This window comes from Dermacentor albipictus, chromosome 4 (assembly GCF_038994185.2).
Source record: "Dermacentor albipictus isolate Rhodes 1998 colony chromosome 4, USDA_Dalb.pri_finalv2, whole genome shotgun sequence".
NCBI lineage: Eukaryota > Metazoa > Arthropoda > Arachnida > Ixodida > Ixodidae > Dermacentor > Dermacentor albipictus.
In genome coordinates, this window is record NC_091824.1 from 142,491,876 (window position 1) to 142,508,821 (window position 16,946).

Consider the following 16,946-nt stretch of genomic DNA (forward strand, 5'->3'; position numbering starts at 1 on the left):
TTCCTCATGCAATTTACATCATTATTTTTCGAGTAATCTATTTCATGCAGTATATTTGTGCTATCCGCAACATCCAATCGATCTTTAAAATTCTGTTAAAATGAAGAACAACGACTTGCGTATACGTCTACGTTAGGTTTCTATCCGTGCTGCAATTCTTGGAATCAAATGGGCGATCACACGTTTAGTTTCCATGTGCTGGATGTCTACTTGTGCTAGAAAAAACGGCTCCTAAAACCTCAGCGAAGCTTTGGCAGCAGTGCGAGAGAGAGAGAGAGAGAGAGAGAGAGGGAAAACATGATTTTATACCGCACTTTCACATGCACTACGTTAGGTTTAGGATGTCTATAGCCTGGCACTCAAGTCTGTTGCCTTCAGGTAGTGAAGAAGCGCTCGAACTGCTTTCTGGGCCAATGAACTGTTAGGCCAGGCTCCCAAGATCTTTGCTTCTGTAAATGGCCTGTCATCCAGTCTATTCAAGGCACAGTGGAGAACTTTACGTTGGTTATTAAAGCGAGAACAGTGGCACAGAAGATTGCACTTGCACTTAGCGCACATTGGTGAGTCCGCCATTAAAATACGATAGCTGTAGGAGTTGGTGAATGCTACTCTTACCCACAGCCGACACAGCAGTGTTGCGTCACGTCGTGAAAGCTTTCCTGGTAATTTAAGTTTTAGTGATGGGTCGAGGCTGTACGAACGACACTTAGAGTTCTGAGGTGAATGTCAGTAACTTAATGCGATGGTACGAGCGAGACGGCGAAGTTTTCTTGCAGCGTCTACTCTTGTTAAAGGTATAAGGAGTGTCGGTGCGCCATCCTGGGCACGTCGGGCAGCGTCATCGGCGAGGTGATTACCAATGATGCCACAATGTGCTGGCAGCAACTGAAATATGATATCATGTCCTCGTTCAGAAGCGCAATGGCAAGTTTCGTTGATTTTAGACACCAGCTGTTCACAATTGCCACGTCGTAAACCTCGAAAGCTCTGGAGGGCTGCTTTCGAATCGCAAAATATTTCCCATTTGTTGGGCGGTCCTTTTTCAATATATTCGACATCAGCACGAAGAGCAACCAGTTCGGAACCTGTAGATGTCGTCAGGTGTGAAATCAAACTTGATGACGACCGATTGATATGGAACAACAATGGCGCCCATCGAATTTTCCGAGACGGAACCGTCCGCGTAAACATGGATTCGGTTAGCGCACGAACAATGCAAAAGTTCGAATGTGATCTGTTTGAGAGCCGCGGTGGTCAGGCTAGCTTTCTTCACTATTGCTGGAACAGCAAGGTACACAGGAAGCTTTTTCAAGCACCACAGGGGGGATGGCACAAAATATAAATAACGCTCTGGAACGCTTGCATAAGTAATTTATTACAAAGGCCGTTATTAACCCTCCCACTTTGAACTTCACCTACACGTCTTCCTTGTACTATGCATCACGTTTCTATATAACACAGACAAGGTAACTCATTTAGCTGAGCGAGGGCAGCTGCTGGCTCCTCGTATAAAGCATGACAATAGGTAGAACATGAAGGCTAATTCGATAGATGCGATACTCGTAATTGAAACGTTAATGTTTTGCCACACATTACCCGTACCATGACCCTCAATATTACCAAATGTCAGCTAGGTGTAACGTAGAGCTGTCTGTCCCGGGACACTAGGAAGCCGAGCGAATAACGGCCGTATAACGCTATAGCGCACTTGCTCAAGCAATTTTTGTACAAACACTATAATTCATCCCCAAACACTTAACTTATTGTGCACAGCGACCATAATGCTCCCCCAATAATCCCGCTGCAGTTGCAGGCGCCACTACACTTCCATTAAATAGCTGCGACAGTAAAATTACATCCCTTCCTGATTTTAGCGCTGAGATTGTTTTAGTACTTTTTAATGTGTGACAGTCTGAGAAAATGCAAAAGGCATGCGCAAGATAAAAGGCGTGCGCTGTGAAGCGTATGTTCCGTGACATGTGTTTATGGACTACCATTCTCAAAATTCTGAGGAATAAGTTGGGAACGTAAGACCGGGCATAAGCAACTTTATCAATTGAACAGTGTAGCATAACTCGCACATGCGGCATGAATGCACATGTGACATGCAGGGTGTTTCTCTTAACTTGAGCCAAATATTAAAAATATGTAAATGCCACGTAGCTGAACAGAACCAAGGTAATGCTGTTTGCCATCGATTGGAGATGCTCAGATTATTTTTTTCCTTTGTGCACTTTTAGCGTTTGGCACAAGTTAAGTGAAACACCATACATCCCTAAATATATGCGGAGTTCCATGGCGACGTCGACGGCGAATTGACGTGTGCCTTCGTCCAGATATTTGTGGGAAAGTTTTCAACGTTATAGTCCACCTTTCAGTCTTCTTAACTTGCAATGACACTGCAAAGAAACTATAAGGATTTCTTGATGTTTAACCTAACGTTGCTAAAATGATGCATATGGTACGATGGTTTGCTGTTACACATACAAGCTTTAGCCTTAAAAAAAAATTGATAATGTTCAGGTGGTTGACCCTCGTGAGTGGCGTATTATTACTCGAATATCAGTCTGTGCGCCATTTAGACAACGTTCTCGCCATGTGAAGGGATTCGAAAGTAGTTATTCACTGTAAATTTCCGGTTTGCGTGGACGTAACACAACGAAGCCCAAAATTTTAGAAAGGTGCATATTTCGCAAGAGAAATAATACCACATAGATGTTCGTGCCAACCACAAGCACGGAAAACCACCATCCCGCTGACATCATCGATAACAATTTACAACTGTCAAAAGGCAAAGAAAGAGAGAAAGAATGCTTCACTTTAAAAGAAATACGTCTGCGGACTGAAATTGAAAGAGTCTTGGCTGACCTGTGCGACTGAGCGCATTATGGCGGACGCCTACCTTGAGATATTGATAATACCGCGTACGAAAACTGCGATGTTGATCTGCGCATGACGTTGGGTGCAGGTGGCGGTCGCGTAAGATCTCGATCACAAAAATAGTTCTTCAACTACCTTTGTCAAAGATTTCGCATGTCATTCAGCTCGCGAAACTTTCAAATGATAATATTTACGAAAGTGGCAAATGAGTTCCGCGGAAATCTGCAAGGTGAAGGAAGTTTTCACGAAAGTCGAAATTACCGACCACTCGATATTATAACGAAGCTATAAAGGCAGCCCATATTGGTTTCTCAGAACGAAAGCTTCGCAGTTCGAGAATAATTTATTCTCGTTCGGGGATCGAACTCGGGACTAACGTCTTTCTGAGAAACCTTCATGAGCGAGAGAGTGAAGGAAAGGTAAGGTAGGGAGATTAACGAGATGCTAGTTTCGGTTTACCACCCTGTACTAGTGTGGAGAAAAAAGGCGTTAGAAAGAGGACCAAAAAGAGATATATAAAGAAAAGAACAGGAAAGGCCTTACTATTAGAGTCATACTTACAGGCCTGTGGATCTCAAGATGCGAAGTAACCCTTGCGCGGCTTTCTGACGCTCTGTGCCAGTGGTCGCAGTACAGTATACAGAGACAATCACTTTCCGTCGTGCTAAACGAGTTGGACGACCGGTTTCTGTCGGAAGAAAAAAAATCTACAGCATCGACAGAACTTAACATCGAGAAACCGGCATAGGTTTCCTTTGCGGCATCGTTTTATATACTGTTAGGGGGAACACATAATTTTCTCATTTGATTTCGATAAAATGAACGGGGCGTGAAAAAAATAACAAAGAAAGAAATCCCCACACTCTGAATTCGATAATTAACATCATTAAATAGGCAGCTGAGGACTGGCTGTTTCATCGAGTGCAAAATAATCTCCTGTCAACCCTGATATAGGTGAGAGAGAAGTAGATATCCAGTATACGTTATGTTATTGAACATTTTAGTCACAAAAGGGCTAAAGGAATTCTTATCATCGCTATAGTACTTGAGTCTGCGTAACGCTTTGAGACACATCATGAAAAATACGAATCGGGCTATTGAAACAATGCTCTTGTCTTGAAAGCCTAGAGAGACACAGTTGTTATGAAAAACTGAAAGAAAGAAAGAAAGAAAGAAAGAAAGAAAGAAAGAAAGAAAGAAAGAAAGAAAGAAAGAAAGAAAGAAAGAAAGAAAGAAAGAAAGAAAGAAAGAAAGAAAGAAAGAAAGAAAGAAAGAAAGAAAGAAAGAAAGAAAGAAAGAAAGAAAGAAAGAAAGAAAGAAAGAAAGAGAAAGGCGTACTCTCGTTCCCCGCAAATAACAGGTCTGCGCTCGTCTCGCATAAATGTGATTTGCCGTTGTATAACAAACCAGAACAAAAAACGTTCTAAATAAAAGAAAGCTGAAAAGAATACCCTCAGTAATATTTGCATCTCTACGAACAAGCCATAGTCGCAATATGAAAGATATTGTGAGAAGGAAAACAATGGATCGAGAACGCTGCCTACAGAAAGTGCACGCTACTCCTCCCCGCATATGCATTCGTCCTCGACACAAATCAAGAAAGTTTAAGTGAATCGTAAGCTGCGTTATACGTGACACTGAGAAAGACAGATCGCAAATGGGAAACCAGTGTGGACGCAAGGAGCTCATATACAGGATGATGACTATGAAGTTTTATGAAATTAAAAAAAAACAATGCCAGTGGCATATACCATAATCGTTTTCCTTGAGCTGCATTATTCGAAGAGGCGGACATTACAAGCACGAGGAATTGAAACACATATTCATCTAATTACCAAAAATTCACAAATGAACTTCTTAATTATATTACGGTACATATTGGAAGTTACGAATTGTAGCCAGTGAGCTTGCAAGACGCATCCATTTGAAATGAATTTCTAGGATGAAACCGGTGGCAAGATACTATTTCCCAAAAGTGGAACGAAATACATGGGCGTTCCAATTACTTTCGTGCTTCAACGCATAAAAGAGCACTTTGTTAAATAAGGGGAACAAAAGTGCATTTTTAGAGCAAGATTGATGGGGCATATGTCCAAACTTGTGTCATTCTAGAAATTCAATCCAAGCGGATACGCCTTGCAATATCTCCGACCCCAAATTGTAAATTGCAATACGGGCCGTAAAGTAATCAATTCCAATTATAATACATTTATTTTCGTTCATTCGTTGAATATCTACTTCGATTTATCATGCAAGTATTTCCCGCCTATCTGAATAATGTAGCTCTAGGACTTGAATGATATCTTCAGCAGACTGTACTTAAAAATTCTAAAGAACTTAAAAACGATCATGCACATGCCCAGCATTGGGTAGATTCTGGGGTTTTACGAGCGAAAGCCAAGATATGATTATTAGACATGCTGTAGTTAATGACTCCGGATTAATTTTAACGTGGTCGCAAAGCACCGGACACAGGCGTTTTAAAATTTCGCCCCCATGGAAAATAGGCCGCGGCGGCGGGGATTGGATCCCGCGACCTCGTGCTCAGCAGAGGTACACTATAACCGCTAAGCCACTGCAGCGGGCACATTCCCAACATTAAGAGCTTACAAGAATACAATATACAGAATGTTTCTTTAAATGGTGCAATTTTTTTATCAAAACGTAATAAGCGCAGCGAACACGGCATTCTTGCGGATGAGTTCCGAGGCAACGCGGGCGTACTTTGCTGCTTGTTGCGCGAGATTCAAAAAAGTAATGAACAAACATTTCTTAATCAAATTTCTTATTAGTGTCTTGGGAGTCAAATTTGGAGATTTACATTTTGATGCCCACCCATCTTTTGAATATATTGAAAATCGCACCTCATTCGAGATATTCACACAAATGGCAAAGATCAATCGAGGCAATGTGGAGAGTGAGCGGGTTCCGCTGCGCGTCAGACGTGCCAGAAGTGTAGGGCAATGCTTGAACCATAGCATGACGCGGCAAATCCTGTCCCGACAAACAGCAGCGCATGCTTGCCCCGCACAGCCTGCCGTATCAGTAGCTGCTGCGACTGCAGTCGGTTTCAAACTTCCTCGCGCTTGTCGTCTCGGGGCATTTCGGTTTGATAGGACAGCGGGACTGCCTCTTCTGTGCTCCCGTGGCACTCGGTTTCGATATTGCCTGGATTTACATTTCAAATCCGATGATAAATATCTCGAAGTAGGTGCTATTTCTAAGATTATTAAAAAAATGAAAGTGCAATAAAATGTGACTGCCTTCAAATTAGACGTTTAGACAAGTGTCTCTAAGGCACTAATAAACAAAGTTAAATAATACATTTTTTTTAGTTAATCTTATGAAGCTCACGTCATTAGTGGCAAAGTATGTCCAGCTCGCCTAGGAGCTCCTCCGCAAGAACACAATGTCCACTGCGCTTATAGCACACTTATAAATAAAATTGGTATTGTCTAAAAAAAAATGCACCGACTGAAAATAAATCTTTATAATACGTTATTCGTTTACCCGCTAAAACATGTGCGAGCGCCTTTGACTGCGTAGCGCTGTCCGTGCCCGTGTGACATTCACTGCATTCCTTTCTTCTATTCCCCTTTCCCCAGACTAGGGTAGCCAATCGGACTCGATTGGTTAACATCCCAGTCTTGTGTTTATCTCTAAAAAAAATGCGTGCGTAGGTGACGGCAACATAGCAGGGAAAAGGAAAGGTGCCATACACTTGGAAAGTACACCCTACATAAGAGACCTGCAATTGAAACCGATCTTGCTTTGCCAGAGGGAAGGCTTCGTCAGTTGTGGATAAATTTGCGTAGTCCGCAGTGGTTCAGGGGCTATGACGTTCGGCTGATAAGCACGAAATCAAAGCTTTGATACCCCGCAGCAGAGGGCACATTTCGATGGGGCGACAGTGTTTGTGTAATAGTGTTATTGAACGTTTCTTCAGAAAAAACAAACAGTTACCGCATACATATCGAAGTCGCCCGTATAAAGCGTCTTACTTTCGTTCTAATGTTTCTTCTTTTTCTTTTCTTGCAAAGCAAATACAATTTGTTCGTATTTGTGCTACTGATCCAACATTTCGATGACAGACTGGTTATAAATTTTCTGTAGATTGTTTGTGATCTCTACTAACAATGCCAAACCTGCAACGTTATAGGCAGGTCATGATGACATGTATAAATTGGCGTGCAAAACAAACAAAAAACGAAATCCTATCGTTTTGGTTGTTTTCTTCCAGCATCCACCACTATGAAATCCACGAACTTGTTCTTGGTTTACTTGATATTAATAAATTTCTATTTTACTGCATTAAGCAAGGATATAAGCGACAATCCACAAGGAAGTGTTTCAGAGGAAGCACCAAGGCAGGTGAGTTGTTCGAATTGTGCAATTATCATGGACGGTTTGATCAGTTCAAGCCCTTTGACGTTACTGCATATTTTCGAACGTTACTGCACATTTTCAGGCAAACTCGAACTTGACGGCGTAATCTTTTATCCTTCAATCATCGCGTTTTTCTCTAGAATACTAAAAACACCGATCAGTAACATTCTGGGACAGTAAAATCATCGTATAAGACGGCCTGTTGAAAACCCGAATCCAGTATTAGTAATTTTTTTTTCTTTATAGATGACTGCAGGAGAAGAGCTCGCGCTTGTTACGAGCAGCTACGCGTTCCTAGGCGGCATTTAGCTATGCGTTCGCCAAGTTGAATTCCTGGGTACAAAGAGGTCCATTGCACGCTGGTAACCTTGAGTCGCGAAAATTAAACTTGGTCCATTCACTACGGTGTGCTTCGCATGGCAAAATTTTAGTTCTCGCTCATTGAAACTGACCCGTTAATGAAACAAAAGTGAGAGAGGGATAAGAAAGGCGGGCATGTTAGCAAGTCAAGAGTCCGGTTGGCTACCCTACGCTGGGAGAAGGGAGAGAGAGAAAGAAAAAAAAGGAGGACAGGATCAATTTTAGTCTGTGTTTCTAATATGCCACGCCCGCGTAAAAAGGTCAAAAAAATTACCGACGATTACGTTACTTCCTAATGCGAAATTTGAGCGCAGCAAATAAGCTGTTTCACCTTTTCGATAGATTGAGGCAAAGAAATCGAGCAACACATGTATGCGCTATCACAGAATTTTTTGTTTATTTTTCACACGTATGCCTTTAACAAAGACTCCACTAACAGTTCTTGACAGTCATGAAGGAAGCTTTGTGGTCGGAGAAATAGACTGATATATGTTCGACTTGGTACACCAATGCTTGATTCTCAAAGACGAGATCTATACAAGTGCCTCGCGAGGTTGTCACAGCCGTGGGACGCGTTACGAGCGAGAGGAACGGGATGTTCTCCCGCATAAGTGTTAGGAAATTGCTGTTTGTCTTTATGTCAACATTAAAGTCCCCCACTACTAACATCGGTTTGGATCGATGGACGGTTAATGCGAGTTGCAGGAAGTGCACGACGTCTTTCGTGAGTGCGGTAGCGGACTCACGAAAGCGGTATCAGTCGGTCGCTGCTAGCGCTGGGGGATGAAAGGGGGGCGGAGCTGGTTACGAGGCCGACGACAACGCCGACGACGACGCGAAACCCAGGAACGGACGCCAAAGAGCCATTTGTGTAGCCAGCCCTCCTCCACAGTCTCTCCTCCTCCCTTCCATCATCCTCCCTCGCCCGGAGAGCCGACAGCGCGCATGCGCGGCGGCGGAGCAGGTTACGAGGCCGACGACAACGCCGACGACGACGCGAAACCCAGGAACGGACGCCAAAGAGCCATTTGTGTAGCCAGCCCTCCTCCACAGTCTCTCCTCCTCCCTTCCATCATCCTCCCTCGCCCGGAGAGCCGACAGCGCGCATGCGCGGCGGCGGAGCAGGTTACGAGGCCGACGACGACGACGACGCGAAACCCAGGAACGGACGCCAAAGAGCTGCGCTCTAAAAAGGAAAGACGGGGAAGTTGACCAGAGATTATCGCCGGTTGGCTACTCTGTACTGGGGGAAGGGCAAAGGGATGCGATAGGTGAAAGAGAGAAAAAAAGGGGAAGCCGTGAGCTAAAGCATAGGGCCAAAATGAGTGCAGACAAAGAAAAAAATGTTATATATTTGTATCAAAGAAAGTTTTGACCCGAGAAAGGCGAAGAGGTCAGCCGGAGGAACTTTTTCTCTGGGCTGGTGCACCACCTAGAGGAGAAAGACAAATGTGGGGGAGAGAAAGAGAGAGAGAAAGTGGCAAACACACCACAAAGCATCGGGCTCAAGCTTTGTCCAACGGTACCAGCTAGAATTGAAAGACGATTAGAGGTCGGTGAAAGACATTGCTTTCGTGGGTGAGTTGGCGGTGAGAATGTAGCGTATGAACCGTATAAATTATTGTGACAGCCGCGCTTGGGTGACAACGTTCCATCAACGTGAGTTAGAGGTTGAATCGGCTTCCAAGTTTGTAGCGTCAGTCATCGTCATCATCTTCATGATCATCATCGCCATCCTCACCATTATTATCGCCGTCACCATCATCATCATCATTATCTTAATTATCATCATCATCATAGCCATCATCAGTACGGCTTTCAGAATAAATTCTATGGTTAGGTTACCCTATATTTGGGATCGGCCCACAAAAGATGTTAGAAATAGACGTTGGAAAAAGCCATACCCGATACGGAAAAGTGGCGGCAGCTCACGAAAAAAAAAACATTGCCTTCAAAATGTCAAGAGCATTGCGTTCCGCGACTACAGTATCTCGTTTTACAGCGAAGCTGTAGGCCTCTAGTAAGTCGGGTTTTTTCGTGGGCTCGCTCTGTGCTCCCCCAATAACAGTAGGAGCACCCGGCGGCCGCAAACGGTAGCTGGAAAAGGACGGCTTTGTATTTGACTTTCTGCGTAAAAAAATTATGTTTTCTCGTTTATTCGAATCTAATCCGATGCTATCGCGTCTGCACCTTGTGTGTAAGTGATACTTTACGAATTTTCTGACGCAATTTTTTTTAAATTCAGTTGGCGGATGGCTTAGAAAAATGGGGACGTATGCTGCACTTCCGCACACGTGCGCGCACGCGTGGCACACGTCGCTTGTGGTTGCGATGCTTGTCTAATGTCGCCTAACGTCGGCAACAGCTTAGCTGTACACCCACTTTCACTGGGTGGAATGGACGCCCATATTAACGCGATAGCGTTAAGGAGCTCGTGTCGCAGAAAAGCCGGTGTCGTCGGCGTCGGTGTCGGCGTTTGCGGCGTTGACCGTGAGCGATAAATCACGGCAGGCGCTTCATAAATAAAAAGCAACTTCCAAGATTGGCCCGGTGGGAATCGAACCAGGGTCTCCGGAGTGTGAGACGGAGACGCTACCACTCAGCCACGAGTTCGATGCTTCCAAGCGGTGCAAACGCGCCTCTAGTGAATGCGGTGTTGCCTTCGAAACGAGCCGTGGAAAGTTATACTGCGTTGTATATCGGTAATTATGACCATGTAACGTACAGAAGTCACAATTCCACGAGTTGCGAAATGCGTTTCCGCTGCATTTCTTCTGCGCTTTCCGCACACGCAGAGCCATCTTGCGGCAAACACAGAAGACCCCCTCCTCTCAATGTACGGCGCTGCCCCGACAGGAGGCGCGCCGCGCGCGCATTGGGACCGCTGCCAGGCGCGTCGCGGAACTCCCTCTCCCCTGACGACGCTTCGCCGTGCTCCCGGTCCTTTCTTTAGATTACTATCTATCTCTCTGCCCGTGCCGATCGCGACGTTTGGCTGGCGTAGATCGTTTCCCCTCCGAGACACCGAGTTCTTTGGTTCGTTCCGTTCGCTCAGGCGCACGTTTCGTTGCCGCGCCGAACGCTGCGTTGCTGGACGCTCACCGCGTGATAGGTGGGCGCTAAGTCCGATGCGGGGCGCATCGTAAGTGATCGCTGTGCCGTAGCGCATTCTCTTATACCCCTTGGCGGGTCGACGGGAACGCTGTCGCGTCCCACTCTTGAAGGCGAAGCTTAAGCGTCCTCCAATTTTTCTTTTAAGAGACTGGTAGGACAAAGGATGAGACAATATGGTGCTGAGCGTCTGCCGTTCCCTGTCATGGTCAAGACAGTCACAGAGGGCGCGCGATGTTGGCTCAGGAGTCTTGCACGTGTGAAAGTTGGGGGTCGCCATGGCGGCTTACTTCTCACATCAGTTGTTTGCTTCTCGGATGAGGGCATGCAGAGAAGTGCACTCTTAGTCCATTTCCAGCCTCCACGATGGCTTTAATCAATGAGTGACGGAGCTTAGTCTGACGAATCACGTGCACGAGGAGTCGCAACTTTTAAAATGCATAATGCCAGGTAAATTATAAAAAAAAATATATCATTAGGACAAGTCGTTTCTATAATGGGTTAATGAGCTCGTTTTATTTCATGCAAAATAATATGCTAAGAGAAGCGAACGCTTTACACAGTTGTCTAGTGAGTTGTAACACATTTTCTTGTATTTGCGAGCGCCTTACGCATTTCTACAAAACGAAGTGGAAACTAAAGCTATATAAGCAAGTTCAGTCACTTAGAAGAAAAGCATTGGCGCGCTGACGGATTGAGAAACACCAGAACGATTGAGTGAGATAACTTTATTTGGAAATTGGCGATTGGTAGACCAGAACAAGGCGGCAATATTTTTAAATTGTTCATTTCATTTGTGTCTTTCGCTGCTCATTATTGTCTCGAACATATATCTACGCAGCCATAAGCCACAGGGTCGGCTATTTGGTGCGACGAATGACACGAATGAAAATGATAATGATTCCTAACAAAGTATCACCTTTTACGTTATAAATAAACAGTTTTTTCTAACCAACATCTATTATTATTTCGTTGTTACAATCACCAAGCATTCATGATCAGTATATTTGAATTTGTGATCTCCAAGGCCTCGTTTTTCTATCGCCAACGTCAGGGACTTTAGCTTTTGAATATCCGTCTCAATATTTTTAACAGTTAGGTTCGCATTGACAGAAAATTGTCACAAGGCCAACGAGCAAAGGTAAATGTGCGACGCACGCGAGGGATATTGATCGTGCGATACCCTGAGCCTCGACACCTTGAACAACGAGGACTATCTCTGAAAGCAATTGAGCGCGTCAAATCGATACCGTGAGTGCGTGATTTCGCAATATAGTCACTGAAAAACTGAGCCAGACAACTGCCACCACTCCAGACAATTGCTACCACTCCATCTGTGCAGCGGAGCAGAGGACACAGACGGCCTTTCTACGTTATTGGACACATGGTGAATTCCCTGGAAGAGGTGGACACCTTTATTGAGAACGGGGCCAACGCTATCGAGGCTGACATCGAGTTTGCGGGCGATGGCACTGTGCAGGGCACGTTCCACGGCGCCCCTTGCGACTGCTTCCGCGGCTGCTTCAAGCGTGAGACCATCGTGGACTACCTGGAGTACATTAGAGGCGCAACTGGATACGGTGAGTGGCCCCCCCTAGAGCACATATGTCGAAGCGTCGACTGAGTCTAGTGCGAACGATGTCCACTGCAGTTTGGTGCTGCCAATGAGTCTGGCACCGTGTTTTCCAGCAACGAATTTCGGAACACAAAAACATCCACATCAGCTTAACTTCCAGAAACACATTTATTCCCATCTCTCAAAGGGATTGCACACTTCTTGGGTTATGCCATTGCGAAAAATCTGACGGAGAACAAACTGAACTATTAGAACCGGTGTTCACGAGCTTTCCGCAATATATTAGTGGATGCTACATGTTTCGGCAAGACAATGCGTAACTTTCAGCGCGTTCGAATTCGTAGGAGCAGAACAGGAAATACAGGCCTTTCTTTCTGATATATGATAAGTAAATTGGCACGTTCAATCAATAGCGTTAGACACACGTGTGAAGCTCGCGTGATTATATTATGGGGTTTTACGTGCCAAAACCACTTTCTGATTATGAGGCGCGCCGTAGTGGAGGACTCCGGAAATTTCGACCACCTGGGGTTCTTAACGGGCACCTAAATTAAGTACACGGGTATTTTCGCATTTCGCTCCCATCGAGATGCGGCCACCGTGTTAGGGATTCGATCCCGTGACCTCGTGCTCAGCAGCCCAACACCATAGCCACTGAGCACGGCGGGTGAAGCTCGCGTGATTTTGCAAACATTTGACTTAAAAATCTATATTCTTAACCACGCAACAGCGGAAATCTCTGACACAAAAGATTAACGATGTTTGCTTCCCATTAATACAGAGTGACAAATGGATCGAAGTGCAAAAACGAAAGCGACAATCTCCTCGCCACTAACACTAATATCAACACAGAGAGGAAGACGCAACAGTTGCGAGTAGGTTCGGGTATTATATAAATCCACAAGAAAGAAATGTAAGTTATCCCAAGCAATTACCTCCCGAAACATTCACGATTCAAGTGGGAAAGAGAAAACTATGAGAGGAAAGGCAGGGAGGTCAACCAGACTAGCGCCCAGTTTGCTACCGTACACTGCGGACAAGAAAAAGGGGGAATATAAAGAGTAAAAGAGGGTGATGAGGGAGAGATTGAGCACTGCGCGTATGCAGCTGGACGCACAGCAGTACACACGCCAAATAAAGTAGTATATGCAGGGTGTCGCAACTATAATGCACCAAAATTTCAATATATGCAAAAGCCACGTAACTAGACAGAACCAAGGTAATGTTTGATGTCGCTTGGAGATACTGAGATAATTTTTTGCATACCGTCTAATTACATGATTGGTCTCAATTATTCAACTTCTCAAATATCATAATTATATTAAAAGTGTCAATGAGAGAATTGTAGAGCGACATGAAAAAACTCCCGATACAGATTTCTGTTGCTGAATAAGTGCTACATAAAAGTATTTTTCCGAATGTGAAAGCAGCCCACGAATACACGCAAAATGCCTCGAGTGGTGAATAGCGCGGCAATTTCGCGCGTATTCTCGGGATTTTTTCACGGTGGGAAAAGCACTTTTATGCAGCGGTTATTGAGCAACAGAAATTTGTACCGCGAGTTTTTCATGTTGTTCTACAATTTTCTTTGTTCTACAATTTTCAATTTTCTACACTTTTAATCTAATTTTAACATCTGAGAATCTGGTTAACTATTTACTACTAATTGCGTAATTAGGTGGAATGCGAGAAATAATATGAGTATCTCCAAGTGACAGCAACTAACTTTCGTTTGTCCCGCTACGCGGCATGTGCAAATTTTTAAATTTTAATGCGTATGATAGTTGACACATGGCTTCAGATAATTCAGCACCTACTGTGTATTTCGTCATAAATTACAAATATATAAGCCGAGTTTACTGGAAGAAATCTGATTTCCTAAAGCAAATACGAAGGATATTCAGAGTAACTAACGTTCTTCATAAGGCTCAGCATTCGCCGCGACGCTATGCAAATTCTGGGGAAGAGTGTTAACCTCTAATTTGGGGTTGAAGTACCTCCAGTGTACAGCGCTCGGTTCGAAACACTTCATTCTTCGCCTGTAAGAGGTCACAGAAACACCGTCGTTCTTCATATCAAACCTAACCTGTCTCAACCTATATAGGTGCACAGCGCGCTCCCTTTGGGAGGGACTGCTGAATTAATAAAATGGCTAGTTCAGGTCCAACAATTAAGAGACACTTTGCGATATGGAGAGCATGCCGATTCTGATCTCAATATCCCAATGCAAATGTATCTTTCTGTTATAGAGTGATTTTTTTAACGAAACAAGAATGCATGCTTGGTATTAGAATGTAACGCCAAGTTTCTGCATAGGACTTCTTTACTTCCAATCTCTCAACAAACTCCTGTTCACTGTACATTCATGATAAGGCACACGAGTACTTGTGTATATTTACAGACGACTCAAGATACAAAAACAAGTTGACTCTGCTGCTGCTGGATTTAAAGACGGCCAAGCTAGGGCAATCAGCAAAAAAGAAAGCAGGTTTAACTCTGGCGATGAATCTCTGGGAACACCTATGGGAAGGCGGTGAGTAGTTGCTTGTAGCTGCACATTCACTTCCTGCTTGTTCATTTCTGCAACAAAGCTATACGAGTTGCGAATCCGAAGACAAGTATTTCATATTACATCCTCAACCCTCTTAGCCGCTTTTCTCGCTATAACTGAATACTCATGGATGTCCTCACGACATTACCTTCCTACTTGTGGCCTCCTTGTATTATCTTAGGCCTCTGGTGTGTAACAAACGGCAATGAGGGAATATTGCTGGTTTAGTTATCGCTTCCTTAAAAAACGCTTAATCCAGCGGAACGAGACAGCTAGAATGAACGACACGTAGAAACACGTCCCAGTTGCGCGTCTGACAATATTTATTCGAAAAGTGGTGAGATACAACTACGCTATCTAGTGTCCTGATGCGCAGACTCAACAACCACAATGGAATGAGCGCACAGGACATCTATCAGAACCAGCAGAATCGTGTGCAAGATTAAAGGAAACTATGCTTCGCGGTATATAATGCCACAGAAATTTATCTCAGATTAAAAAGAAATATTGTAATGGGTATGTGAGTCAAACTTCTGTTAGACTGTGCAACATGGAGCACAGCTTCTTTATGTTTCGCAAATGATTTGGCTGGTTTTGATAAATGCGCTGTGCACTCTGCCCGTTGTAAGTGGAAAAACTATATGTAGGGTGTACCTCACTGCCTTAAAAAAAGTTAGTGGCGGCGGTAACGCATGTCAACGTGTCTTTCAATGTGGTTATGTCGTCGCGCAACGTTATGCACGTCTTCGAAAGGCGGTAATGTGTGAGGACCTGCTATTAAACGGAGTACATCCTAGTACAAAGAGAGTTGCTGCACCAAAGGGTAAAATACCTTTGTGGAAAAGCGATGGCAGAAGTTCGAATTGATGGGACACATTGATTTGATGAAACGCATCTTTATCCTTAATAATATCTTCGTTATAGAGTTCGTCATTTTAAATCCATTTACATGTTGGTTTCGTTTTTTTTTTTGTACAGTTAACCTAGACAAATGTAGTACATAAGGAATTTCCCATCTCAATATCAGCACGCCAGCTGCTTTATAAGAGAACAGCAGGTCCAACCGAGGAGGAGAAAGCTTGTGAACATTCCGGTCTGGACTACAGCGCGTCACAGAGTACTGTCAGCGCAAATAGTAGTGCATTGTAAAGAAAAAAGTCCCTTTGCTTCTGCTACAACTCATTAGCCAATTTTTTGTAAGCAATCACTGAAATATGATGAATATGAGAAAGATATATAATTGTAGTCTTTGACTTCAGGGCAAATTTTATAAAGGACTAACGTTTCGAACCGGCTAAATACTTGCGTTAAAAGCGATTATCGTATTCGCTGATGCGGCGCGATGAGTTTACATGCTTAGATTCTATTGCCCCAAAATAAGTTTCTGTTCTTTAATAAAAAAAACATAGTGCTACAGTTGATAGATATGTCATGCAAATATAAGCTTGTCATATATGCTGTTACGTAGTAATGCGGTATATCAGATTTGCGTGTTGGTCCGCTTGTATGCAAAGCTATGGACTTCTGCACTAGTTCTAGGGCAATTTCAAGCACTTTTGTTTTTGTGTACAACTGTACGCGTTTATACATGTTTTTGTGCATACCATTACTACTTCTATACCATATGTATAGCACATACCATATTGTGCCTTACTGGGCTCCTATGCAAAATTCTTTTGTGTTCGCCCTCCTTGACCGCACGCATTCAAGTGACTAAAAATGATACAAGGACTGTATCTGGAGCCAACGTTGCGATTCAAAAAACATTTCGACAAGGCAAGTCCTGCTGTCGAAACGCTAATTTCAGCAACATTGCTTGTTTGACCACTGTCAAATACTTTTTAAACCTCCATCTTCCAGTGAACTGACGTCTTTTGACTGTATTCAGTCTGTTGTGGCACATTTTGTGATCGCATTTTGTTTGCCGCAAGTCATGTAGTAGCCGATGCCATCGAAAATGCCAACAGCTCCTTTAAAGACCTTTCTAAAACAGTTAACGTGCAAGCCCAGACCAAATGACATTTAAAATCACTGGGAGCTGAAACTATGATGTTAGCTGCTACGCCTTTCTTCAGCCGCGTC

At 43.8% G+C, this 16,946-nt stretch overlaps 2 protein-coding genes across 4 annotated transcripts in view; one reads left to right on the forward strand and one right to left on the reverse strand.

Moving 5' to 3' along the window:
* LOC135915426 (glycerophosphocholine cholinephosphodiesterase ENPP6-like) overlaps positions 1–16,946 on the reverse strand; it is a 176,974-nt gene that overhangs the window by 117,502 nt on the left and 42,526 nt on the right. The gene's annotated exons all lie outside the window — the stretch shown is intronic.
* Positions 1–16,946, forward strand: part of LOC135915427 (dermonecrotic toxin LspaSicTox-alphaIA1i-like) — a 28,123-nt gene that overhangs the window by 812 nt on the left and 10,365 nt on the right. The window contains exons 2-4 of the mRNA XM_065448496.1: positions 7,121–7,251; positions 12,080–12,317; positions 14,715–14,846. Of these exons, the coding sequence (XP_065304568.1) occupies positions 7,132–7,251; positions 12,080–12,317; positions 14,715–14,846 (490 nt within the window). The 5' untranslated portion in view covers positions 7,121–7,131. The remainder of the gene's footprint in view (positions 1–7,120; positions 7,252–12,079; positions 12,318–14,714; positions 14,847–16,946) is intronic.